Source organism: Prinia subflava, chromosome 2, assembly GCF_021018805.1.
Source record: "Prinia subflava isolate CZ2003 ecotype Zambia chromosome 2, Cam_Psub_1.2, whole genome shotgun sequence".
Taxonomy (NCBI): Eukaryota; Metazoa; Chordata; class Aves; order Passeriformes; family Cisticolidae; genus Prinia; species Prinia subflava.
Genome location: NC_086248.1, coordinates 3,399,751 through 3,426,603, shown reverse-complemented (window position 1 = coordinate 3,426,603; position 26,853 = coordinate 3,399,751). Strand labels below are relative to the sequence as shown.

The 26,853-nt window shown below is 52.6% G+C and overlaps 2 protein-coding genes across 6 annotated transcripts in view; one reads left to right on the top strand and one right to left on the bottom strand.

Annotated features, from left to right (window-relative positions):
- Positions 1-5,163, top strand: part of EFHC1 (EF-hand domain containing 1) — a 20,942-nt gene extending 15,779 nt beyond the window's left edge. For both annotated transcript variants that reach the window (XM_063423400.1, XM_063423392.1), the window contains one exon: positions 1,622-5,163. In XM_063423400.1, the coding sequence (XP_063279470.1) occupies positions 1,622-1,747 (126 nt within the window). In that variant the 3' untranslated portion in view covers positions 1,748-5,163. The remainder of the gene's footprint in view (positions 1-1,621) is intronic.
- On the bottom strand, positions 3,300-26,853 carry TRAM2 (translocation associated membrane protein 2). Of its 4 annotated transcripts, XM_063423405.1 has the most exons (11): positions 22,810-25,083; positions 15,479-15,542; positions 13,246-13,355; positions 12,906-13,022; positions 11,301-11,359; positions 10,678-10,762; positions 10,513-10,583; positions 9,747-9,851; positions 9,463-9,621; positions 8,319-8,488; positions 3,300-7,694 (listed from the first exon to the last, which is right to left on the bottom strand). In XM_063423405.1, exons 1-11 carry the CDS (start codon positions 22,927-22,929, stop codon positions 7,621-7,623), a joined length of 1,134 nt encoding a protein of 377 aa, XP_063279475.1. In that variant the 5' UTR covers positions 22,930-25,083; the 3' UTR covers positions 3,300-7,620. The 4 variants fall into 4 exon arrangements, with proteins under 4 accessions (XP_063279475.1, XP_063279492.1, XP_063279487.1 ...); XM_063423422.1 differs by lacking the exons at positions 3,300-7,694; positions 8,319-8,488; positions 9,463-9,621; ... (4 more) ...; positions 12,906-13,022; positions 13,246-13,355 and having other exon boundaries at positions 22,810-23,282; positions 23,316-23,412; positions 23,452-26,853; XM_063423417.1 differs by lacking the exons at positions 3,300-7,694; positions 8,319-8,488; positions 9,463-9,621; ... (4 more) ...; positions 12,906-13,022; positions 13,246-13,355 and having other exon boundaries at positions 22,810-23,412; positions 23,452-26,853.

The following is a 26,853-nucleotide window of genomic DNA, read 5'->3' as shown; positions in this document are numbered from 1 at the left end:
AAATGAAGGTCTAAGAACCAAGTTGGATTATTATTATTATTATTATTATTATTATTATTATTATTGTTATTGTTATTGTTATTGTTATTGTTGTTATTATTATTATTATTTTAGAATCATAATGCCCTGGTTAATACTTCCTGGGCACTGTGAACAACAAACAGCTCATGGAGATCACAGCCTCCATGTGCAAAGCAGAAAATGTGAGGAAAACTGAGGGAAAAATTCCTGCAGTGAGGATGGAGGAGGATCCTTTCAGGAACATGACTGGCAAGGATGTTTCCTCAGCATCATGGGATAGGAGTAGATTAGTGGCCAATAAAGGGGGACTCAGACTTTAGAGAAATCTAAAAATCAGAGGGAGTTATTTCCCCTGTTAAAATAAAAACTTTTCTAAAGCAGCCAACTGTGAGCATCACAGCCATGGTTGGGAAGGTGCATGGGCAGGGGATTTGTGTCTCTGAATGTGGGATGAATAAAGGCCCTGACAAGCACCCAGGGCTTTGCTGTGCCAGAGTTCATCAGAGCTCACTGCCCTGAGGAATTTACAGTGAGGTGACAATCCCTGCTCCACTGCTCTCCCTGCTTTGAGAGTGGGAGAGAAGTAACATTCCTAAATTTATGTGGAGAACTTGTGACAACTGAAGCTGAACTCCCACGTTTGAGCCCCAGTCTAGGATGTATGCACTAAAAACATCCATCTCCTCTCCTGAAATCTTAATCCCAGTGTTCCCAGAGCCCTGGGAAGCATGGCAGGGCTATAAATTAAACATATGGCAGAGAGTTCACTGCCTGGAGAGGAGCACAGCTGTCAGTCACTGAAGCAAACCCCAGAGAATCTGTCTCCAGGCGACAAGGGGAAGAGGAAGCCTTTCAAGGAATTGTGATATTAGACCTTTTCCATCTCGCTGGGTGTCAGAAGGAGATTAGTTATGCAATTAAAGAAACAAAAGCCTTCTTTCTTCCCCTGAAGCACACAAAGGCTGTGGCTCTGTAACACAATGCAGGGTCAGGCATGGACACCAGAACTGGCTCATTAGTGGGGCTGTCCCCGAGCTCAATTATCTGTGTCTCTCCTTTATGCCATGTGCACACACCAAAGTGACACCAGGGAACAGTGACTGTTCATACACACTGCCCCCACTCCAATTTTGGCAGGGATTTCTGCAAGATTTCCTGTGGCCCATCTCAGTCTGTGGCCACGCTTTGTATTTTGTGGCTCTGTTGCCACTCTGGTGAGGCCCAGAAGAAAATCAGTATTAAACACTTTAACTCTTCTCCTTGCATAGATTAGTGTCATCTATAAGCATTCAAGGTTGGACTTGAACCTTTAGACCATCAAGTCCAACCTTTAGATCATCGAGTTCCATCCTTAAATGGTCGAACTTGATGATCTAAAGGTCAGACTTGATGATCCTGTAGGTCTTTTCAATCCTTAATGGTTCTATGATTCCAAGTTTACCTGTGAGTCAGGACCACCAGGATGGGGAAATCCAACTGGGGGAATAACATCTGCTGTATCACACAAAGAGAACTCTGGCCACTTTCCCCTAAAAACAACCCAAATTTTGCTGCTTTTTCCAGCTCTTTATGGTGTTTGCTGTGTTTTTTGTCCCCACAGCTGATTGACTACTGTTCCTGTGATGACGACAAGGTAAACTACCGTGACTTCCTTCTAGCCTTCCCCAGTAATCTCTTCCCAGAAGCTGAAGGACAGGACCAGCAAAGAAATTTTCTGCTGCCTTGAAGACATTGTACTTCAAAAAGGATGTTCTGGGTTTCGCCCTTGTTTCACTCTCCCTCCCCTTTTCACAGACACAGCTGTGATTTTTTTTTTCCTTCCTAACCCCTTCCTGCCCTTTTAGCCACCCCCAAACTCAACCTCACAACTTCTGGATGTTGAAATGAAACTTAGAGGAGAAAAAAACCAATCTGAGAACCAAAGTCAGGTTCTTCTGCTTTCTCAACCTTTTAGTGCAGTACTTTAGAGAGCTAAAGCTCTCTGGAACCTGGAATGAAAATCACTCCAGGTTTCTCTCAGATGGGCCTTTCACCTTCAAGTAGTGAAGACTGCCAGTTTGTTACTAAAATGGCAATAAAACTGTATTTGCTATAGAAGTGTTAAAAAGTCTGTTTTAAATAGATTGGCTGGAATAGCTAAGGATTAAAATTAGGGGAAACCCACAAATTGTGATTCTGGTTCTACTCAAGACAGGGTGATGGTGGTGAGTTTGGTTATCCGGACACAAATCTGCTGACAGCAGCTCTGCATTTTGAACAAGAAGTTGGGAGAGGGGTTTTAGGACTGAGATCCCATCTAAACCCACCTTTTCCACCTGTCAGGTGTCCAAGGAAAGGAGAACACGGGCAGCTGGCACAGCAATAGAGCTCTGACACTCGTGCTCCTCTTAGAGTCACATTGCTCATCTCCCCGTGAAGGTGACGTGGCAGGAGCCTTCTCACCCCAAGTGACACCTGCCAGGTGTTGCCATGGAGCACACAGAAAAGGCAGCTGTCACACACACACAGAGAACAAAGCTCTTGGAAGAAAATGCTGCTTTAAAGCAGCTTTTGCACCGTGGATTCCCACTTCCCCTCAGACAGCTGAGAGTCTCCACATGGCAGCTCCCTCCTGTTTCCCCTTGTTTGGAAAGGTCACTGCTCTTCTCTTCTGGGCCTGTTTTGTGCTGCTGCTCACCCCGACCAAGGATCATTCCAGGGATCTCTGGTCCCCCTCGGATTTCAAGAGACCAAAAACTTACAGATGATATTGAGCTGTAGAAAGTCAGAAACTCTTTTCTGCACAGGCTATGAAACCGTAACCTAACCCTCAGCCAAGTGATGTCGTGTGCCTGGGGCCAGCTGCACCAAATATACAATATAGCTCACAAAAGTATGTGCCTAAACCACATCAGATAAATCATCTCCTACAAATACCCTTATCCTCCACTCCCTCTGATGAAAACTGCCACGAATAATGAACTCTGGAGCAGCTGCCCATGCTGTGGACATGGGAAATGTGGGAAGATGAATCCCAGCTGCAAGGGCTTGGGGTGACAGGGTAAGGGGGAATGGCTTTAAACTGAAAGAAAGTAGATTTAGATTGAATATTGGGAAAAAAAATTCTCCCCTGTGAGGGTGGGGAGGCCCTGGCACAGCTTGCTCAGAGAAGCTGTGGCTGCCCCTGGATCCCTGGAAGTGTCCAAGGCCAGGCTGGATGGGGCTTGGAGCAACCTGGGGTAGTGGAAGATGTCCCTGCCACATGCTTGGCAATAATAAAGCATCAGTGGAAACAGCACTGGAAGAATCTATGCCTTTTGTTTATTTATTTATTTGAGAAAAATACTTCTGCTGAGTTTATCACAAAAGTCATTGAACAACAAACAACAACAAACAAAATCCGTACAAAAACTGAAGTGACAGGAAGAATGAAACAAATGGGATAAAATACCAGAGACTGTTAATTCCCCCCACCCCCTCCAAAATCAGGAAATTTGCACTAAAGCATAAATATGGAAGAACAGAATTTTTCCTCGAGTTCCTTTGTTGATCAGTTGAGTTCAACATTTCCGAGTAAAAACTACACATCTCTGTCTGGCTTCTCCAACAGCCGTTCTTCCCAGAAAAACCCCACACACAGCTCCAAGGAGGAGGAACATTGCTGGGCATAAAACCTACTAAACCACCCTTCCATCCCCCATGAAGTTTCTCAGAAGGCTGTAAATCAAACCCCATCATCTCCATCCACTGTTGACACAATCTGGGGTCCCTGGACCAAGAGCCTGAGGCTGCTGTGAACCCCCAGGCACCGCAGCAAAGACAGGGCGGCTCCAAGCTCCCAGAGTCACTTGGAGGCAAGGAAGAGACATCCCAGAGTGGCCACTCTTCCCAGAAATACCTTTTAAAACACTGAGTTGAAGGTAAGGGGACCTACAGAGGAACTGGAACTTGGCTACTACTAACCCAAAGATCATGAGTAAGAAGAAAGAATCCTAAACAACAACAACAACAAGACAAAACACGACTGTAATGCCCCATAATGTAAGAGTCACTCAAAAACTGTATGTGAAATGCTACATCTGTTCTTCCTCCACCCCCTTCTCTTCCCAAGCTCCTTCTCCAACTACCTAAGACGAGAAGAGAGAACTAGTGCTGGTATTTCACAGCTCTTCTAGGCTAGGACAGGAAAACACTACACCCCAAAAACCACAGGCTGCTCAACTCCTGACCACCTTAGGCTGGATAATGGACACAGACTACTAAAGCAGCCCCAAGTCCACAGGAAGGGTGCAAGCAATCATATCCCACTGGAACTTTTGGATAATCTCCATCACCTTCTGCACTGTGGTGGACAAGAGCTCCTGCTCAGAGCTGGATCTTGGCGTTGGATTAAAGGCTAGACTTTGACAAGTTTGGAGACATTTTCCAACCTCAATCATGTTTTCTGCAGATAACACAGGGCTTCACAAGATGGGGCATGAGAAGGGCATCCACTAAAGGGAAGTGAGCTCGTGGAATTTCATAGGCAGAGCAGCCAAGGACAGACTGACCACTAAGGGCTTGCAATGAAAATGCTCCAAGAAAAAGCTCTTTGGGCTGAAAGGAAGGCTGGATCTGCTGAGGAATGACACGGATACAGGAGCAGTTACTGTGGCTTGCAGCCCAGGGATTGTGCTTGCACTACAACACAGAGATAGGAGCAGCCCATGGCAGCCCCTCCAAGGGAGAGGGGATTGCAGTGGATATTGCCTCACAAGAAAGGCTCAGCTCAAAAAAAAATCCCCACCTGCCAGGTTTGAGTCTAACAGAAAAATGGGGATTTCTAAATACAGAGTGAGGGCTAAAAAAAAAAAAAAAAGCCCCATCATCTATAGGTTTAAAAAACCAAAATCATAAAAAGAACACATGGAAATGCTTCAAAAACAAATGTCCCTTTTCCAGGTAGCTCTACCAAAAAGAAAACAAAAACCACTTAAATGTAGCATATGTTGCACATACGTAGTAACAAAAGAGGGTGTTCAGCTACTGGCATAGTGCACAGAGAGGCTACAACATAAGGCACTTGTGATACAAAGCATCACCAGCTACTGTAGGAAGAGAGAGGATTGTGCAAGTGGAAAAGCTGCCTGAAGCCAAGCAGGCAGGAGGAGGAATCATGCAGCAGACATGTTTTTGGGGACCTCTATGTGTCACCTGCTAAAAGAGTCAGCAGCTCGGCTGCTGTGAGGCACCAGCGCTGCGGAAAGGCCTGGCCAAGGCTCTGGGGAGGTGCCAGGCAGCAGCCACTCCTGGAGGGCACTGGCAGTGGATGGCAGGGGATGGGAAGAGGCAGGAGAAAGGAAAAACCTCTCACACCAGACCTTTTCCATGTCCTCCCCAACATAAAGCTCTTTTCACGCTGCACTGCGGGTCCTGTTGCTGCCTCTGAGCCAAAAAAGTGTCTTACCCTCCCAGCAAGGCTACAAGGAGCAATGGCAAGGGACCACCAAGGGCTCTGCTCCAGCCTCCTTCCCCGGCTCCCCTGAAAACGGGGAAAGCCCTCTCCTGCCAGTATCTCACCTGACACTCAAATGTTGGAGGGATTGAGGAACAAGCGGAATTTGACCAAATGTTCTCATGTCCCTGCATGTTTTCTCCCTCCAGTGCCTCCTCAACAAGGAGAGGAGGAGGAAAGGACAAAAGACAACCAGATAAATGGGAAAAAACCCAACTCAACTCAAAGAGGGGCAGAAAATCAACTGTCACCCGTTCCTCAAAACACGAGTGGCGCGAGGGACAACAGCACCAGCCTCCAGCTGGAATTGCACTCAGAGAGATCCGGAGTTCAGATGTCCCCAAGGGCTGAGCCAGGGACACACCAAGGATCAGTCCTGCACTGCACAAGAAGAGCATCCCAGCTGTGTGTCCCTGTCCTCACCCAGCCAAGGGGACACACCACGAGTCCCCTGCTCCTGCCGTGGTGAAGCAGAACTAAAGCTACGGCCGACTTCGCTGCACAAGAGGCACCAACAGCAAAGCCCAGCTCAGGAACTGCCCCAGGGGAAAGTGTGGGGACAGAGGTGCCACTACTGCTCACCTGCCAAATCTGGTCTGCCATGGCACCCTAAAAAGAAGCCCAGTGAGATGGCACTGACCCATGAAACCCCAAGCAGGTGCTGCTCCCCAGCAGAGTCAGCGAGGGATCAAGCTGGTGGGACGTGGCTTTCCACAAAATCTCCTGCCAGCACGTGGAGGTGGCAGCGGGCAGGAGCAAGAAGGGAAAGTGGTCTGCAGCAACAGATGGCCTCTGAGGTAGATTCGAGACAATTCCATCTGCCAACAGCTACGTGTCACAAGCCAGGCTTGTTCCTAAAATGCAAGCTGCTCCTTGCAGCCCTGGCCTCCTTCCCCTTCCTTCCCTGTTGTCTCATTCACAGCTCAGAAAGGGATGAAGGGGCTAGGATTTTTGGAAGAAACCCTGGATTTGATAGCACCTTGGGTGGATACAAGCACTGTATCCTTTGGAAACAAAGAGTGAAGCTGGTGGCTGCCAATGGCTGGACTGGTACGGTAGGGACAAGGAAGGCTGAGGTGACAGCATGAGGGGCATAATCCCACTGATGCAAAAACCCTTTGCAACAAACAGTTCATCACCTGGAGATAGTGATGGGCAACCAAAACACCAGGTCCACGAGGCACAGACAAGCTGGCAAAGAGCCTGGGCTGACAGGAGCCAGGCCAGCGCTCAGAGCGGGGCAGGCCCCAAGGATTCACGTGGAACTGAGGATGCTGCTGCCCCATAACAAAACTCTGAGAGCTGCAGAGCCCTGGGCCCAGCTCTTGGGGCTGGGAGGCCCAGAACAACCACAGGGCAGCCAAAAGAAACCCTGCTGGGGCAAACAAAAGCTAGGAGGTGGACCTTCCATATGAAGAGGGAAGTTCTCTCCCTTCTTTGCTGCCCAGCTCTGGAAAATCCTCAAAAGCAGGGTTCAGAAAACCCCAGTTAACCAGAGGTCCACCAGGAGACAAGACAGGGTTGAGCTTCCTCCATCACACCCTGGTCTCTCTTTGCAGCATCACCATCCTGCTGAGTGCTGGCCAGATGTGGCCCATCCCACCTGAGAGCACCCCTGAGCCTCAGATCTCCCAGCCCCAGCACATTCCCCCAGGAATCTGATCCCATAACACACATCTGGTGCCTTCAAGCTGTCGTGGCCCTGTCCCAGGGGCTCAGGGAAGCACCATGAAGAGAGGGGAGGAACATGCTGTAGGAGAAAAAAGGATTGTTTGGAACCATCTATGATACATTTGTAACCATTAACCAAAATAACCGAACACAAAAATAGAAAAGAAAAAAAAAAAGGCAAAAAAAATGCACGCTGGTTTACGATCAAACAAAGGAAGGCAAAACCAGGAGGGCTGGAAAAGGTTCCTATGAGGGGGGTGGGAGAACAGGAAAGGGACCTTTTTGGTTTTATTGCAAATGGTTCATGAGAGCAAGAAAGGGAGGGAGGGAGGAGAGCAAGAGACACCTTGGGAAGATGATTCCGAGCCTTTCAAGACGCCGCTCGTGAGGCGCAGGAGGAGGGGCTGCTCAGTCCTGGTATCTCACCCTCCTCCCCAGGAAACAACCCTGGGCTTCTACGGAGACTTGAGCTTCTTGGTGCGAGGTGAGGTTCCGTTCTCTGCTTTCACCACTCCGTTTTCATGGTAACCTGGGGATGGCAACAAAGGGACGTGGAGCTGGTCAGGGGTCTACAGAGGAATCTGAGGGAGCTGGGGATGTTTAACCTGGAGAAAAGGAGGCTCAGGAGGGACCTTGTTGTTCTCCTGACCTCCCTGACAGGAGGGTGCAGCCAGGTGGGGCTCTGCTCCCAGGGAACATGGGACAGGACAAGATGAAATGGCCTCAAGCTGCCACATACGGAGGTTCACGTTGGACATTAGAAGGAACTTCCTCACAGAAAGGGTGATTAAACATTGGAATGGGCTGCTCAGGGACGTTTGGAGTCACCAGCCCTGGAGGTGTCCAAGGAAAAACTGGAAGTGGCACTCAGCACTCTGGTCTGGTTGACACCACGGTGATTGGTCAAAGGTTGGACTCCATCATCTCAGAGGTCTTTTCCACCCTGAACCATTCTGTGATTCCGTGCAGAAAGAAACTTTGTCCCTTGCACAAAGCAAACCCTTTATCCTCTCAGGACTGGCCCACAGACATGGATGGGGAAACCCCCATGACATCAGGACACTGCTGGGGACAGCCTGCACGGGCAGCAGCTGCTGGGGGACGCTGAACCCCAGGACTGACACCCCCACAGTGCCACCCTCCCTGCGCTCACCCGAGTCCCTCTTGAGCGGCTTGCTTTGCTGCTTGGTGCCGGCGGCGGCGGCGGCTCGCTTCCGACTGCTCTGCTCGTGCCAGTACTCCCTCCAGCGCCGCAGCTGGAAGTGGATGAAGCGCCACATCACCGAGGCCTGGAAGAGGCACACCAACAGCAGCACACTCATTCTGCCAGGGGCGGAGAAGAGGCAGGCTGAGAACACAGCAGCGAGGCCACCCCCAGCCCGGCCTTGCCCCCGGAACCGGGGCTGGTGGCCGAGGTCCCCCCATGTGGCAGATCACCTCCAGCCACCATCTCTCCTTTCGGCCACCCCCAAGCCCAGAGCAGCCACCTTCCTTTCCCTCCACACTATAAAGCCCTCAGGTTCTGATTTGTTGATTCTTTCAGCTTTAGGGCAAGAATGGATGAACAGGATCATCTCAACCAGCTCTGCCCAAAACACAACGTGGCACAGTCAAGGAACGATGCCCCAGGATGATCTAAAAGGTGGAAGGGAGGTAAGAAAGACCCTCAAATCCTCAAGTGTGCCAGCAGTCCTTGGCTTCAAAAAGCTTGGGAATGACCATGCCTAGCAAATTGTGAACTGAACCCACAGCTGCTGCAAGGGTGACAAAGGCTCCCAGACCTGACAGACTGCAAGGCATGAGGAGCTCATTCCACCCTCTGCTTCCCACATCAATGGGCAGCAAAACACGGCCAAGCAGAAGGGAAAATGCCTTTTCCTTGTACACATCCATGTAAATGCACTTACAGGTATAACAGGGAAAGCCTACAAGCATTTCTCCAAGATAGGCTTGCACTTTATGAATTCACTTGATGAACACTTATTTCCTGACTTTTCCCCTCTATTTTGGCTCTGTGTAGCCTTTAAACTCCTCCTTGCTTCTTTCACGAACCTTCAGCTCACTAAGATCTTCTCTAAATGGAATCAGGATCAGATCCCCACTGTCTGGATCCCATTTGGATGGAGCTTGGAGCCACCTGGTCTAATGGTGGTATCCATGTCCACAGCAGGGGTTGGAACGAGATGATCCTTAAGGTCCCTTCCAACCCAAACCATTCTGGTATGCCATGATTTCCAAACTCAGCAAAACCCACACTGAGGTAACACAGCCAAGGAAGACACAGGAGACATTCCTACCTGAAGAGAACATTGTTGAAGAGGAAGCTGAAGAAGTTCCCTCTCTCGGGGTCCAGGGCCTGGCTCTCCACGCGCGGCAGCCCGAAGCCGATGACCAGGATGTACAAGGTGAGGGTGAAGAGCCTGGTGACCACGAACACGACGGCCCAGACGTTAAACCTGCAGGAGGGCAAGCAGAGGTGTGGGCAGGAGCAGCCCCAGTGCTGAGCCGGGGGGGGAGAGCAAGTTCCAGGCTCTCCTGGGCTCCAAAGGAGGATGGGTGCCACGGGCAGGTCCCTGCTTACAGCTTCTCGTTGTTCTCATCCGTGAAGTAAACCAGCCGCGCTATGTGGAAGAAGAACTCGGCCAAGTACTGCAGCAGCAAGAGGATCAGCCCCAAGCGGGTTAAGCTGGCAGGGAAGAGGAAGAAAAAAGCATCACTGGGCTGGTCAGCCTTCATCCTTCAGCCTTCAAAACCAGCTAGAACCTCGGCCCTGCTGTCCAGGAGCTGCAGCACCAGCCCAAAGCCAGACTTCTGTGCAGCAGTGGGGGCAGGACTGCAAGAGGGGAAATCCCTGTCTACAAACCATCAACACAGTCCAAAACATTAGCAGAGCTAGGATGTATCCAACACAAACCCCTATGGCTGGCAAAGCTGCTCTGCTTTTTATCAGAGAATGGTTTGGGTGGGAAGGGACTTTTGAGATCATTTCATTCCAACCCCCTGCCCTGGACATCTTCCACTGCCCCAGGTTGCTCCAATGCCCATCCAACCTGGCCTTGAACACTTCTAGGGATGGGAAACCCTCTGGGCAACCTGTGCCAAGTGCCTCACCACCCTCACAGGCAAGAATTTCTTCCCAATATCCAAATCTCTCCTCTTTTAGTTTAAAACCCTCCCCCTTGTCCTATATACCTGGGTAAAAAGACACTCTCCACTGAAACAATCCCATTTATTCCTTCTAAGCCTCTCACCCCACTGAGGATTCCCAGGTGACTTACAGGGCAAAAGGAGCTGCCCAGCCCAATCCCTGGTGTGGGAGGGGATGCTGAGGCAGGGGAGTGACTCACTTGAGCAGGTAGGCGCCGGCGATGTGCAGCAGGTAGAGCGCGATGCAGCGCAGCTGCCGGGGGATCTCCTCCTGGCAGGGGCAGAAAAGCCAAATCAACCTCTCAGCCCTCTCCACCTGCCCTCCCCCAGGGCTCCCTCTCCCAAAACCTCCACCTGGCTCTCACCTTGCGGACTTTTTGGAAGTAGAGCTCGGGCAGGGCGTGCAGCCAGTAAGCCAGCTGGCACAGGTAGAAAAACTTCACCTGGTACCTGAAATGCAGGGAGGAACCACGTGAGCCAGCCTAGACCATGTCAGGATCTCAAGAACCCAAGTGCCAGGGCAGCATTGGGCAATCCCTGCAGTGTTTGGAAGCCATGGGATTTAGGAGAAATCATTTCAGGGCTGATATTATTTGTTGAGCCAAGAGAGCCACACATGGAGTTTATCCAGATGCTTGTGCTGTGGTCTCTGTGCTCTCAGCAAACCTCACTTTTGTAAAAAACCAAGAAGGAAGGGTCACCCCCCACTACATTTCTGCTGTGAAAAATTAACAGCAAAGAGACTTTACAAGGTGATGCAGGAAACAGGCAGGATGAGTAACCAAGCCCACAGAGCCTTCCTCATGAAACCCTCTGGAACACCCTCCCCAGGCTCACAAAGGAGATATCCCATTCCCACTGCAGTATTCTTGCTGCAGGCTGCATGCAGAGGGTGCTGTGCTGTCAGCACCCCACTCCCAGCAGGCAAAAACCATGGAGAGGAAGGAAGTGGCCAGCCCCACAACAAAATGCCCTCACAAGTGCTTACGGCAGATAAACATGCGGGTAGTTTTCCCACAGACTCCGGGGGTTTGAAATGTATCCTTCCTGAAAAAGAGAAGAGAGGCAAGGCTTCAGCAAAACAAAACAGCTTATGAGAAAGTGAGGTGATGGTACAGTGAAACAAGGAACTGGGGGTGACACCCAAATCTCGTCATAGCCTGCAGGAAAAAACACATTCCCTGTGAGGGCCAAGGCTGAGTTCTGCATCTGTGAGTCTCTAGCACCCCTCTAAAATTTCACCAGGCCCCTTGTTTGGGGGCTGAAGGCTGCTTGCTCAATTGCACCCAGAGTCCCAGGTTCAGGAGAGGATATTTTGGGGTTTAGAATGCTCTGGAGGTGTAGGAGTGAGATTCCTGTGGCATGGCTCAGGCAGCCATGTGCACGGTCCAGAGGTTTCTTCCCCACTGCCATTTCCAACCCCAGCAGCACTTAAGCAACAAGAAGTGCTTCTGCAGAGAAAGGGGAACAGAAAACACCAACAAAAGTAACTGGATATGAACTGGATAGTTTCATTTTCCACCTCTTGCCTTACAGGATGGGACTCCCTTCTCACTCCTGCACATGGATGCTGCCCTGGGCTTTGCAAGGACATGCTGGCATGGGAAATTCTTCCTGCCCAGTCACCATCATCCATTCCCTGTCTGCCCCAAGACCTTTCTTTTCAGCTGGGGAAGGCCAGGGAAGCACAATGGTGCTCTGGACATGCTGGGTGTCTGGGGAGCACATCCCAGCAGTGTGGGCTGTACAGCAGGCTCCAGCCCCACAGCTGCTGAGGGATGGGTCTGGCACCAGGCAAGGGGAGCCCAAAACCAGCAGCATCAACTGTTTTGCCAAAGTTTTCTTCCTCAGAGCCCTATGGGGCAGAGGCAGTGCCAGCAGATCTCTAGAAATGCTGGCCTTGAAGGGAAAAGTCATTCTCTAAGAAGGGCTGGCCTCCGAGCAGTGGGGAAGGGATCCATCCCCAGAGCATCTGGAGACCACAGCTGGACCCCAATGGCTGCAGGCAGCAAAGCATCATCACTTCACACTGCCAAAACAGTCAGATCTGTCTCACACCACCTGTTCTTGCCTCCCCCTCCCTTCCCAAAATGACAGCTTTCCCTCTGAATTCTTTGGGTTGACACATCCCCAAGGAACAGTGTGGTTTTTCTGTTTTCAAAGATTCCCTCATCATCAGTGTGGCAAGGAAGGACCCCAAAATTCTGCCTGTTAGCCCCATGGCCATGCAAAAGGCACCCCAAAACTTCAAGGCGCTGAATGTACATAAGAAGGTAAATAAGAAGCTGAGAAAGGCATCAGGTCCTGGAGCAGCAGATGGAGATGATGGGGACAGGCAGGATTTTTGGGGCCTGAGTCCAAAAATATTTCAGAGTCCATTTACCTTTGCCTTATACAATACAGGAGAAGAATTTCCCAAAACTGCCCTCACACAGTGGCTGGAAAGATCAACCACAGCTGAAACCCAAACTGACTGAAATGTGCCTGTTTTGGCCCAGAAGCTGGCCGGGGACTCTGCTGCCAGTGAGGTTTTGTGCTCCAGAGCCCACAGTTCCCCCTGGAAACCCAAATGCCAGCCAGGCCTGGGCCTTACCGTCACCACGACGTACAAGCACCAGATGACAGAGGTGAGGTGGAAGGCAACCAGCTGCCCTGACTCATTGAACTTGCTGTGTTTGACCTTGGAGAGATGCAGACGCCTGTTGATTTTCTGGGAAGGAGCAGAGACAGACAAACAACAAGAAAATGTGAGCCACAATCAACTCTCTCTCTCTCTTCTCTTCCTCATCCCAAGCAGCTTCCAGAGATGAAGGCTCACTCATCATCACCTCAGCCCCCAGACCACCCCCAGAATAGCACTGAGCTGCAGCAGGACCACAGCCCCCGTGGGATTTGAGGTGTTTGGAGGACACAGGACAGGGAAAGGCACTCACGTCCAGGATGTATTCCTGCACCACGGCGTGCAGGACGATGGCGATGAAGATGTAGAAGAGGATGGTGACCAGATCCTTCAGCCCATAGTGATACTGGACCAGCTCCCCATCTGCAAAGAGACCAAAGCATGGGTCAGACCCCCGTGGCCCAAAGGATTTCCAGGTAAGGGCTTGGATGGGGACACCAGAGAGGTCATGACTATGCCAGTGGTAGGGAAAAAGAGCTCCCTGCAGGTTTAGCTCATGGCAGAGGTGGGTGGTTTCCCCTCTAATAGGTACACACCTCAAGGGAGGGGACATTGGGGACACCAAAAGCTTCCCCCTGCTGGGGACAGCTTGCCTGTGGAGATGGAAATTTGTCACCTGGAGGGATGAAGACATGGGAGGCTGAAGCAGGTGACAGGATCAGGGATGCCCCACTGGGACCATCAGGGCTTGGGATAGGATTTCCACCCCCTCAGTTATGATTTAACACTTCCTTATGATCTCCCACTCCTCCCTGAAAACTGCTGGAGCGGGATTCAGCTGCCTAAATGCAGATGCCTTCTGCTATTCAGAGATCTGAGGCAGCAGCACAGGGCTGGTGGATGAGAAATAGGATCCCTGGGAGGCTGTGCTCTTCTGGAGCAACAGGAGATGCAACAGCACCCAAAATACCCCAGACATCTGCATTTAGGTGACTATTTGCAGCCCTGAAGCTTATGGGAAAAGGCAGAGCTGGGAGGGCTGCAGGAAGTATCATCACACAGAGCTCAGCCCACCCCACCCCTGCTGCTGCTCTCCCTCACCCTGATCCAGTCTGTCCTCTCCTGATACCAGAGCTGGGAAGAGACCGCTCTGTCACCAGCCCTGCTTACCCTAAACAAAGCTTCATTCCAGATTTCTAAGATTTGAATGGGATTTATGAACACATCCTGTCCTGAGGAGCCACTGGTGCTGTGCAGAGCCAGAGGTAAAAATGGTGCCTGAATCCCAGAGCAAGGTAAAAGACAGAATTGCAAGGTCAAAGAAAATAATATCATGTGCATGTGCTCTGCCTCCTCTCTCCAGGGCACGTCAGAAGCTCTAGCATGAGCTGTGGGGGATGTGGGAAAGCCTTGGAAAAATCTAGATTGCCCCCAAGATGCTGCTGCACCAAGCTCATATCCTATATTGACACCCCAATACCTGGTCCTGGGGAGGTGTTCCTGTGTCCCCTGGGACTTCTCGTATCAGGAACAAATAAATCCCTTAAAAACCAGCAGCGGAAGTTGTCTGGACTGTGCCACAGGGGAGAAGGGACCACAATTTAATCTGGATGATTCCTTCAGCCATAACCAAAGCCTTTAAGGGCAGAGCTTTTATCTTCCGCATGTCTGCCTCATTGTAGCTCCACTAATCCCAGCACCCTGCTCTTTCTTTGGATGATTACTCAAACACTCCCAATTAACTGCAGTTTTCTGCCACCAGGCCAGGCTTTGTGCCCCGGGCATTTGGCTCATCCTGAGCCCAGGCCTTTACCCAAACCACCTCCTGCTGTCTCCATGCCAGTGCCCATATGCCTGCCAGATCCAGAGGGGCTCTGAGCCAGGGAGGCAGCAACCAGCAGCCAAAACAGGACCAGGGGCTGAGCCTCCTGCCTGGGAGCTGAGACACGTCCCCTGGTCCATTTGGTTCCGAGCTGCAGCGGCTCAGAGCCTCCTGGAATTGACTCCCTGTGAATCAGAAGCTGCCTGGAGCAGGGGTGATGTGCACCACGTGCATCTCCACACCCTCCTCTCCAGGTGCAATCCCCAAAAATCAGCAGGACAGGGATGACATGCACAGCCCAGGGTGCTTGGCAAAGAGGTAAATCCCTCCTGCACCTCAGGAGGACCAGAAGCTGCTCCAGGCAGGCAATCACAGATGGATTCGGCCTGACCAGGCTTGGAGCAGCATCCTCACCCTGCAGGGAGCAGAGTGGCCTGGCCATGGCAGAAAGACAGAAGAAGCCCCCAGACTCCCTGGAAAGCATTTCCTCCCAACCCTGGCAGCATGAGGGCTGGCAGACATGATCAGACTGCTCTGAGCCACTCAAACTTTGCTTTTCCCAGAATATCTTATTTTTAACATCTCTGCCAAACTGCATTTACTGCCAGACAAGACCCTGAGTAGCTGATCAGTAGAAGGTGAGCCAAGCCAGCTGGAAATGAGGATTTGGGGCAGACCAGACTCAACATTCCCTCGGGATTTGTGGAGCAGAGGCATCTCTCACCTGCTGTAGGCACACTAACATTATACTGAGGTAAGATGAACAGGAAGGCAGTCTTGGCTGTCACCTGTCAAAGACACAGAGGGGAGAAGAAGCAAATCAGTTGTTAAATCCATTCCTCTTGACCATTTTTTTTCCTATCATAATGGGAAAGGCAAATCACCCAGGGAGATGTGTCGGCATCAGCTTCACTTGCAGAAACATTGAAACTCACACTGGTCACCCACAAGATCCCAGATGCATATGCAGAAAGGGAAAAAAAACCTGGGATGAGACATCAGGGCATTCAAAACACAAGGCTGTGCTGCTCACTCTTCATTTATTGAATCATAAAATTGAATCATGGATTATCCTGAGTCGGAAGGGACCAACAAGATCATTGAAATCCCACTCCTGTCCCTGCAGAGGACACCCCAAGAATCCCATCCAGTGCCTGAGAGCATTGTCAAAACCCTTCCTGAGCTCTGTGAGGCTTGGGGCTGTGACCATTCCCAGGGGAGCCTGTTCAGTGCCCAACAACCCTCTGGGGAAAGAACCTTTTCCTAACATTCAACCTAAACCTTCCCTGGCACAGCTCCAGCCCTTCCCTCTGGTCCTGTCATTGATCACCAGAGAGGTGGCCATTGACTAAATTGCTTGTAATTCAAAGGAATGATCCTCCCCAGCAGCAAAGTAGGAGGCTTTGTGGGGATGGGACAGAGCATCCACCCCACAAGACACCCCAAAACTGCACCTCTGAAACCAAAGCAACCTCAAGCTGGGGCTACAGCAAATCCCAGTGCACAGGCATCCAACACCAAGCATGCCTTCATCCCATCCAGCCCCACACTGGCAGCAGGTCACCAGATTTTCCCTTTCCAGTGGCTCCCAGCCAACCCTCCAATGCCTCACAAGCACCCACCCTCAAACACAACCATTCCCAAAAACTCCTGTGCCCGTCAAACACCGATGGAGGTGAGCTGCATTCCACACAGACACAGCTGCCACTGCTTCAGAGCTGCAGGCTATTAAAATCCCAGCTGGAAATTGCTCCACAGCTTGTGGGGGAGACAGGGGGACTTTGCCAAGTGCTCCCATCCTGCCACCACCGGCATTGAGCAACCGCTGCAGGCTGCCCCGGCTTGGGGACAGCAAACTCCATGGCGTGTTTTTGTGATGTTTGGGGATTTTATTGTTTTTTCCACTTAAAAAAGAAAAAAGGAATTCTCACATGTTGTGCTGTTTGTGGAGGAGTAGATGCAGGAGACAGAGACCATGGGCAGAGTTCGGGGTGGGAATGGAAAAAGTGCATTGCCTGGCCTCAGGCTGGCTGAGGGAGACACTTCTGGCTCCTACAGACCCTGCTGGCTGGGAAAGCCAAGTTGCTTCATCCCAGAGCTGTACAGCACACCCAGGACCTGAGCTTACATCCAAACCTTGCCACAGGTTGGCACAGGGCATGAAACAAGGGAATGGAGCCAGCGGTGGCTGTGGTGCTGCAGGGATGGGCGGCCGTGCCATGGACGTGCTAACAGCAGCAGGCACTGATGGATTTACAGCTCCCCGAGCACCTGGCTGCCATCCACTGCTGTAAACAGCTGAGAACAAGACATCATCTCCAGGTGAAGCCTCCTAACCTGCTGGAGAGGAAACAAGCCAGAGCTGTGAGTCCAGGAAAATGACCCCAGAGTATCTCCAGAGTGGGAAGCAATGCCAGGACAGAGCTCAGCCCCAAGTTTCCAAGGATTCTCCTCATCTTCTTTCCTTGGTAGAAAGGGTTCTCCATCCACTCCAGCATTAAGCAATGCTTTGTCCCATCTCCACACCTGCCTTAGCTTCCTGGGGGCTGGAGAACCACCAACAGCTTTGGAGCCACGCCAGCACTCCTCCACCTTTCCTTACAGAGGGGTAGCAGGTTGTTTCCTAAAGTCTCAGTGAAATATTTTAACAACCAAAGACAAATGTAATCTCTTAGAAGCAGGCATCTGCAAGGCAAAAATCACGTTTCCTTGGCTTGGGAAATAGGGATGAGCATCAGGGATGGCAAAACTCTTCAGAGCCTGCCTTGAACATTTCACAGGCATCCAGGGAAAGCAGAAGTTTGGAGTGGGAAGAGCAATGTGAGGATTATTCAGAGGCACAAGACTCGCTGTCATGTTTGCTCTGAAACAAGATGCTGCTATGGGAAAAGAAGTGCTGAGCACGCTTCTGCCCTGCAGGGCAGCAAGTAGAGCCAGAGCTGCCACTCAACTGCTACTGGCAGGGGCAGAATTCATGGAATCAGAGAATAATTTAGGTTGGAAAAGCCCTCTAAGATCATGGAATCCAACTGCTCCCCCAGCACTGCCAAGCCCACCACAAAACCATGTCCACAGGTGCCACATCTACACAAGTTTTGAACAATTCCAATTTTGAACAATGGTGACTCCACGACTTCCAGCCTCTTCCAATCCCTGACTGCCTTTTCAGCAAAGAAACTTTTCCTCCTATCCAACCTAATCCTTCCTGGCACAACTTTTTAGAGGATGAGAGAGGGATTTGTCTCCATGGGACACACAGAGCAAGGACCACGTAGCCAACGCTGTAGATTTGTTTCTCATCCACTCCCTGACCTGCATTAAGGGCACCTCTACACAGAGGGAGATGTTCCTCACTCATTCCAGCCTCATCCTGCCTTACACGAGGGATGTGGCACTTGGGGACATGGGTTGGTGGTGGCCTTGGCAGTGCAGGGGAAACGATTGGACTCAATGACCTTAGGGAGTTTTCCCTACATTAATGATTTTATGACTCTGTCTGCCTGCCTGAACCAGGTAAATTTGGGAAACATTGTCCTGGGAGCTCCCTACAGCCATGAAGAAGAAACCACATCTTCAGCAGTGAGTGGCTTTCTGCTGGCTAAAGCCCCTAACTCAAGGACCAAAGTGCAGATGGATGGTGAAGAGGTAAAACTCAACATGTCCACCAAGACTAGAGTTTCCTGAGATGCCTGAATCAGCCAGGACAGGGATGAGGCTGTTTCTCATGGCCAGAAATCAAATTAGCACATCCACCTTGCAGCCCTGGGTGGCAGAGCAATACATAAAGCCAAGCAATCCCAGCACTACCACACATTTACTGCCTACCATCAGGCATTTACTCCCTGATAATGTGGTGATTGGAAAAATCCACACACCCCCTAGCCTGGAGAATGCTGCCTAAGACAGAGCAGCAAAGCTCTCCCCATCGTTTTTTAGAGGATGGTTTGGGTTGGAAGAGACTTTAAAGTTCATGTTCCAACCCCCTGCCATGGGGAGGGAGGCCTTTCATAGACCAGGCTGCTCAGAGCCCCATCCTGCAATTTGGAAGATGGTGTTTTTACCCCTGCCATGAAATACTCCACATCAAAATCCCAACTCCACTTGTGCAGATGTGCAAGTGGCTTTTAAAAAGGTGTCTAAGCACACACACCCAGGCAGTTTAGCACCTCTCCCAGAAAATACCCACTGCAACTCTCAAACACTGACATTTTCAGGAATGAGGGACAATTTTTGAGCATCCTTCCTCAGGACACTCCAAGAAACTCCTGGAGCAGCTTGCCCAGATTGGTTGTGGGTTCCTCATCCCTGAAAGTGTTCAAGGCCAGGCTGGACAGGGCTCTGAGCAATCTGGGACAGATTGCTCAGAGCTCAGAAGTTGTCCCTGCCCATGGCAGAGAGTTGGAATGAAATGAGTTTAAAGGTCCCTTCCAACTCGAACAATTCCAGGATTCTGTGAAACACCTTTACCTTTTCCAAAGCCTCATCCCAGTGGGATTTATCCTCACCCCATGCCACCATCCCCACGGTCCTGCTTGAGTTAAACCACTCTGGAGGAAGGAAGCAGCTCCAAACCTCTGGCGGGGGAGGCTGGGGGAGTTTACTGCAGTCAGAGCCGGGAAATATTTCCAGGGCTTGAAAAACAACTCAAACTAATTACGAATAAAATGCTGTCCAAAGGCTTTTCTCACAACTTTGGGTTTCTTTTCCTCCCCCTAGCCAGAGCTTTTTGAAAGACAAACTTGCTGATCCACAGCATGGATTGACACAGGCTCTGAACTAAACTAAAGCCCAAACTTTGGACCAAAGTCTTTCCAAGTAAACATCTGGCTTTGACAAAAAGCCCTTCCCAAGGGCGGTGCAGCCCCTCTGCCCCCACAGACAAACTCATCCCTCAGCACGACACCATTTCCACTGCCTCACCCTCCCTCCTGTTTACTCCCTTTTTAAAAGTAAACCTAAATCCTGCTTTTTTTTTACCTTTTTTCCACTCTTCCCCAGCTACTCAACTCTTATGACGCCTGCGTGCCTCAGTTCCCACATCTGGCAAAGACCAGGGGAGGCAGGAACATATTTTGTTTTCCCTCATTAACAATGGGAGGGCCTTAATTTTTAGAGTACTACGGAGGGGAGCGGGAAGGGGAAAGTATATTTAGCAGGAAGCCTGGAAATAGCAGCTCATTCGTCAGCAGCCTTCTTCTGACAGTGTCACAACCCTGAGTTTGGGAGCCCGTGACTCACATCCCACGATCTGCACAGGGGGAAAGCCCAGCAAGGCCATGCAACCACTTCTAAAACAATGGTTTATAGCTTTATTTCATCACCCCAGGCATAAGACTGAGCCTCAGTTTCCCCACCTTAAGAGATTAAAAGAGCAGCTCCCATCTAATATAGAAACTTCTCCAAAATCAGCAAAGTTTCCCCTAAACCTGACCCAACACTGCTCACAGGAGCCACCTCGGTGGGACACAAGTGAAACCCAGCCTTAATTTTTCTGCAAAGCAGGGTAGAAAAAGATATGCAAAGTAATTTCTGCATGAGGCTGAGAAGCACCTGTTTCGCATTTCTATACAGAATCACTCAAAATAGTTTTTCACCAAAAAAAGAGAGGGGGGTGGGGTTCTTTCTGGGCTCCAGCAGCCGTGCTCATGTGGCAAAATCCCTCTCTGGCACCAGGCAGCTGCACAGCCAGGTGTGTTTTCACGGCCTGAAGGCTTAGGGCTGGGTGGGAAGGAAACACCCTTTGTAGTGCCCAGCTCAGGACAGCTCATTTTGGGGAAACTCCATCCAAGCCTGGGGCTTCCCTCCCTTAGCAACACTTCTGATCCTCAAAAACACATGCAACACTGGAATAATCAAACCCAACACACTTGTAACACCCAGGAGCAGCCTCACGCCACCAAATCCCATCGTGACTGATACCTGCTCCCTGCCACAGAGGAATTACCAGCTTGGTGAGTTGAGCGTGGACAGGGAAAGGTTGTGCACCCAAAAAGATGCTCAAGGTGTAGCTTATGCAGTGCTTGGGCAGTGGGAGACCTGTGGCAACCCCCCAGCATCACCCCAAGCAGAGTGCTGGAACAAGGGAGCAGTCTGCTCCTGAGGGATGCCTGGGAAAAGGTTAAAAATCTTATTTGTGTCTTCCCAAAAAAACCTTCCCTGCAGGAAACAGCCTATTGTGAGCAGGATTCGGCCTTTTCCGCTGAGCCTGAGCTTGGCTGTGGCCACGGGCATCGGGGAAGGTGGAAGCTCAGCTGCAGGGTGGGAAGCAGGGACGAGAGGAGGAGGGGAGGGGACAGTGACAGGTCCTCATCACCGTGGCAAGGGATCAGAGCTGCCACCAAAACTCACCACAGAGGTGGCACAAATGGGCACGGATGGTTTGGAGGGCTGGGCAGGAGCAGAGGCTGATTTCTCCTCCAGGGGAAAAGAAAGCAGAAGGAACAAATGTAACAATAAAATAAAAATAAGCTAAAGTACCCACAAGGATCAAGAGCTGTCTCAAACCTCTTGCCAAGGGGAAGGCAGGGATGATGCTGCTGGGCACAGGGAGCACTGGAAGCCACCCTGGCATGGCAAGCGTTGTCTCCCTGAGATCTGCTGGGAGAGCAGCAAACTGCTGCCTTTAGCATCCAAGGGAGACTTAATCAAAAGACATTAAAAAACCACAGAAACACCACAAACCCCTCCCTGCTGCCACCTCCACGGAGGGGTTCAACGTTTTTCAAAACTGCCCTCACCGCACTGTATCAACCAAAAGCACCACAGCAGCAAGCCCAGGTACCACCTCTCCAGGATGGGGCTCCCAATATGCAATAAAACCATCTGCAGGGAGAAACCCTCAGACAGATATGCAGCCTCTGTGGCATTTTCTTTTTAAAGAGCGAGTACGAAACTTGCAGCCCAACTTTGCAGCATTTGCATGTGGCTTTGAAATACAGCTGGCCCTCCTGGGTCGGTTTTGAAACCCTTAAATAAATATATATACATGCACAAGGACATTGAAAGAGTGCTGCAAGAGACTCGTCCATTCAGTGAGTTCGCAGTAAAAAAAAAAGAGGGGGATAGAAGAGCAGGGGGTTCCAGCGGGGAGGAATTAAGGAAATGGATTTCCTCCTCCTGCGATTTGCTACAGAAGGAGCCTTTCCTCCCTCGCCAGGCCCCCCGGCCACCCCTTTCCCATCCGGATTTGCTTTGAAACGTGGCACTGCCGAAGGGGAGGGTTCGGCGGGGGAGGCGGGGGGGGGTCCCGCTGACCACGGCCCGGTGCCTCGGCGTGGGATGCCCGGAGCCGAGCGAAGCCGCACGGAAAGGGGGAAGGAAGGAAAGCAGGCGGAGAGGGCAGGAGCAGCGGCAGAGAGCGGGGTTGGGGTGGCGGGACAGCGGCCCGGCAGGCTGGGGGTACCCGCGGCTGCCTCCCCTCGGCCCGCAGCGCGGCCGGGAAAGGCCGGGGAGTCCGCCCCAGGCCCAGGAACCCCCGGTGCTCCCACGGCGGGGTCCGCGGGCTGCGGAGAAAACACCTGGAAAAGGGCTGTTGTTGAAGAAAAAAAAAAAAGGCGAAAATGAAAGGAAAAAAAAAATCTTCACATTTCCAAGAGATGGGAATATCAGACTTCTCGCTGTGCGGGGCTGAGGTGCCCCTCAGTGCTTGGCACACCCCGGCAGCTGCGGAGGGTTTGGGGCAGGGGCTGTGACACCGCCTGTGCTCCCCCTCCCCAGGCAGGGACCCCCGGCAGAGCCGGAGCGGGGGCAGAAGGATGTGCCAGCCCTACAGCCGGCACCGGGCTGGGTCCCCGGGGCAGTGCGGGGAACCTCTGCGGTGTGCGTGAGACACGGGCAATGAATGGGGCGGCACTCCGAGCCCCAGACAGAGGCGTCCCGCACCCCACAGCCCCCGCCCCGGGCGGGATGGGGGCACCTGGCCCGGGTGGGGACAGCCCCGAGCTGCGACAGCCCCAGGGGGACACCCCATGCACAGCAAGGGGGGTCACCTCGTCCCCGGGGTGGGGACACACGGACAGCCGGTCCCGGCGGGGGGCGATGGCGGGGGGGTCTCACCTCGAACATGAGGGCGATGAGGACGCTGAGCACCAGGCAGAAGCCGATGTCGGCGTGGTTGTGGATGAGGAACTCCTGGCTGAAGAGCGGGTGGCTCTTGGCCCGCCGGCGGAAGGCCATGGCCGGGGCCGAGCCGAGCCCAAACTTCCCCGGGCCCCGCGGAACTTCGCGGAGCGCCGCGATGGCCCCGCGCAGGCGCCGCCGCCTCAGCCCTCCCCGCGCCCGCCCGGCTCCGCTCGGCCCCGGCACCGACCCCGCCCCGGCCCGCACCGGCACCGCCGCCGGCACCGCCCCGGCTCCGCTGCGACCCGCACAGGGACCGGATCCGGCACCGCCCCGGCTCCGCTGCGACCCGCACAGGGACGGGACCGGCACCGCCCGACCCGCACCGGGACGGGACCGGCACCGCCCGACCCGCACCGAGACGGGACCGGCACCGCCCGACCCGCACCGGGACCGGATCCGGCACCGCCTGACCCGCACCGGGACGGGGACCGGCACCGCCCCGACCCGCACCGGGACGGGACCGGCACCGCCCCGATCCGCACCGGTACCGACCCCACCCCGACCCGGCCATCGGCACTGCCCCAGCACCGCTCCGACCTGCACCGGGACCGGCACCAGCCCTGACTCCGCTCCGACCTGCACCGGGACCGGCACCGACCCCACCCCGACACTGGCACTCGCAGCGCTCCGATCCGCACCGGGACCGGGTCCGGCATTGGCACCGACTCGCACCGGGATCCGGCCACGGAGCTGGACCCGGTCCCAAACCGGGACCCAGCACCCGATCGGGGCCCCACCCTGAGCCGGACCGGACCTGGGCACGGACACAAACCGGGACCCAGCCCCGGTCCTGGCACCGGACCTCACCCCAGCCCTGGACACGGACCCGGCACAGCCCCAGCACCGGTCCAAGAGCCAGGACCTGGACCAAGCACGCAGTGGAAAGCTCGGATGTGAGAGACCGAGACCTGGCCCCAGGTATGGACACGGACATGGACCCTACCCTGGACCAAACCCCAGCTCCTGACCTGGATCCAGCCCCTGCTCCAGCTCAGCACAGCCTGGACCCAGCACCGAACCCGGACCCAGGACCCAGCACCAGACAGAGAACCCAACCCTGGTCACGGCTCCCGCTTGCCCCACACACACCCCAGCACTCCACAGCAGGTGGAAGCACCCACTGGTTTTGGCACCCACCTCACATCTGCACCCCAGCACTGTGCACATCTGCACACCCACCCACTCCTGAACCCACCTGTTGTGTATGTGGGGATGCCCACCTGCATCTGCACCCACTGACTGTGTGCAGACCACCTCCCACCTCTGCACCCACCTCTGCACCCACCTACCACGTACCCAGCACCCACCCCCCTGGGCACACCCTACAACCCCCTGACACCTTGCCCTGCATCCCATGCTGAACTCCAAATCTCCCTCATTAACCAGGGAAAGGCCTGAGGTGCCCTCCCTGTCCCATGCCCTTCCCAAAACCACACCCCAGCTCGATGTGGGGTGTAGCAATGGGGACAGAGACAATCCGAACAGGTCTCCAGGACAAAATAGTGGAACATTTGCTGTTATTTATTGAAGTCAATCCCTAAAATCCCCCCAAAGCTCCTCAGGGAGCTCCAAGGACATGAGGGGAGCAGGTGGGGCCTTTGGTGGCTTTGCTTAGGAAAATCAAGGTATAAACAGTGTTTTGACTTGAAAAATCTCCCTTTGAGCAAAACGTAGATCCTTTTGCTTCCAGGGTCTTGTTCAGATCCTCCAGCACCCCTAGATCCCCACAAATCCCTCACAGATCTGTCTTGTGTCCAGTGAGGATGGATTCACAGGAGGGAAAAAACACTGCTCCAGTACATTGGAGAGAACTGAGCCGTCTCAAACCTGGTGCTGAGAGCACAAAGCATTTTCCTCCAGCCAAATCCAGCTGGGGAAGCACAGTCCCTGGGTCCTCATTAAGCACTCGGTCCTATTAGGCAAGTCCTGATTAGCTGGGCTTACCCTCTGCTCCCCCCCTCTGTGGTATTGTTTAGCCTTGGAGCCATGGGCATGGAGCTGCAGCCTGGGCCCTGCCTTTTACAGCAACACTGAAGGCACCAGAAAGGGATTTGCAGCAAAACAAATTTAATTAAAGGGGGAAAAAAATCCAAAGTTTCAGCTTGGAAAAAAACCCAAACAAATAACAATAGCCCCAGGGCAAACATGTCTATTTTCTGTAATGTCCAAGTATTGTGTTTCAATGTTGTTGGAAGGGAAAAGATGTTTTTTTCCAGGGAAATCTTTCTTGGGCTAGTTTGGGGGGTGTGTGTTACATCGTTTTGGAGCTGGAGGGAATGTTTTTCACCCAGCCCAAAACCTGGCACCCATGGACAGTGCTCAAAAATTGGGCTGCTGGAAGGTGATATCCCAGCAGGGCTGGGGCAGGGCTGCTGCCCCACACTCAAGCCCTGTTGGTACAACTCCATCCTGCTTTGTTTTAATTCACCTTGAAAGAGGGACAAGCGTGACCCATTAAAAATAACAAGCCAAGGGGACAGTGCCAGCAGTCAGGACAGCCACGTTCCCAAGCCCAGGCACTCACCTGGGTATTGTTTAATTTCTTAGGGACGGAGCCTCTGTTCCTGCCTGCTTGCTCCTTTTCTAGAACACCACAGTGGCACGGCCAGTTCTTCTGGGGAGCCCTTGGGTCACTCCCTGCATTGTCAAAACTCATGCTTTGTTCCTGCTCCCATGTTGCCCTTGAGAGCTCCTCTCACCTGTGGCACTGAGCTCTCCTGGGCTGGGGCATGACTCTCCACCTCTCTGAAGTGATGAAGAAGGTTTCCTTAAGAAACAAAATGGAAAAGGTTCACAGGAAGCAAATGAGCAGAAATTTTCTATTCCAGAGCAGGCAAAAGCAGTGGACAATCTGTCTGATGGAGTTATCCCCTTGCTCCAGCCCTTCTGTGAGTGGCTGAAGCCCAAACGTTGGTGATGAGCACCCCCAAAAGCTGGGCAGATCCTGGTCTAGGTCAGGATCATTCCTCGTCTGAAAACAGCTTCATGAGAGATGCTGCAGAAGGGGCAGAGGGTCTGGCCAGGTCTCTTCAAGCGTTTAGAACGTTTGAAGACAACATCAGCAGCTTGCCTGGAGCAGTTGGTCCCTTTCCCCTCTGCCAGCTGCAGTTTTCCATCCTGGGTTTGGACTGGCCCAGGCCTCTGTGCTGCTCCACACAGAGCAGTGACCTGGGATTTGTGGGATTTCTGCACCCCACGGGTTGATGTGAAGACAAAGCAGAGTGTGCAGTGACCAGGTCACCCACCTGGGCACAGCTCCAAGGGTACAGCACCAAAATCAGGACTCAGCACCACAGTGGTGACAGCTGGAGCCACTTCCACCAAACCCCCAGGGTCCCATCGTGCATCCAGTGTGGGCTGGGCCATCTCCCCTCACACACACACCTTTGGACATGAAGGCACCATGGGATATTTACAGGTCAATGACTTCTCCTGAAGAGGGCAAAGACCCTGACAGTGATTTTCAAACATTCCCCATGGCTCAGTGATGCCTGGGAAGTAAAAGGAGATGCCCACAGCCATGGTCCCATTCCTCCAGGCACTCACTGGAGGACTCCAGTGCACTCCACCTCCAATATCCCAGAGCTCACCAGTTCATTCCCACTGGCTCCCAGTGCAATGCCACAGCAGCACCCTCCTGACCCTCCCTCTCCTCTCCAGTCATCACCCCTGGAGGGATTCCAAAGTCGTGTGGATGTGGCACTTGGGGACATGGGTTAGTGGTGGCCTTGGCAGCACTGGGGAATGGTTGGACTGGATGAGCTCAGAGCTTTTCCAGCCTTAACGACCCCATAACCCAGGCACTGGAGGTGCACACAGTATCTGGACCTTGAGCAGCATCTCCCTCTGGTGGCAAAGGAGCAAGGAGTTTTGGGGAGAAACTCCTCCACAGTGTGATTTGCCCAGTCTGGCAGCATGGGGAAAAATGTGGGGGTGCATCAGGTCACTGGGACATCTTCAGTTCCACCCCTCAGAAGA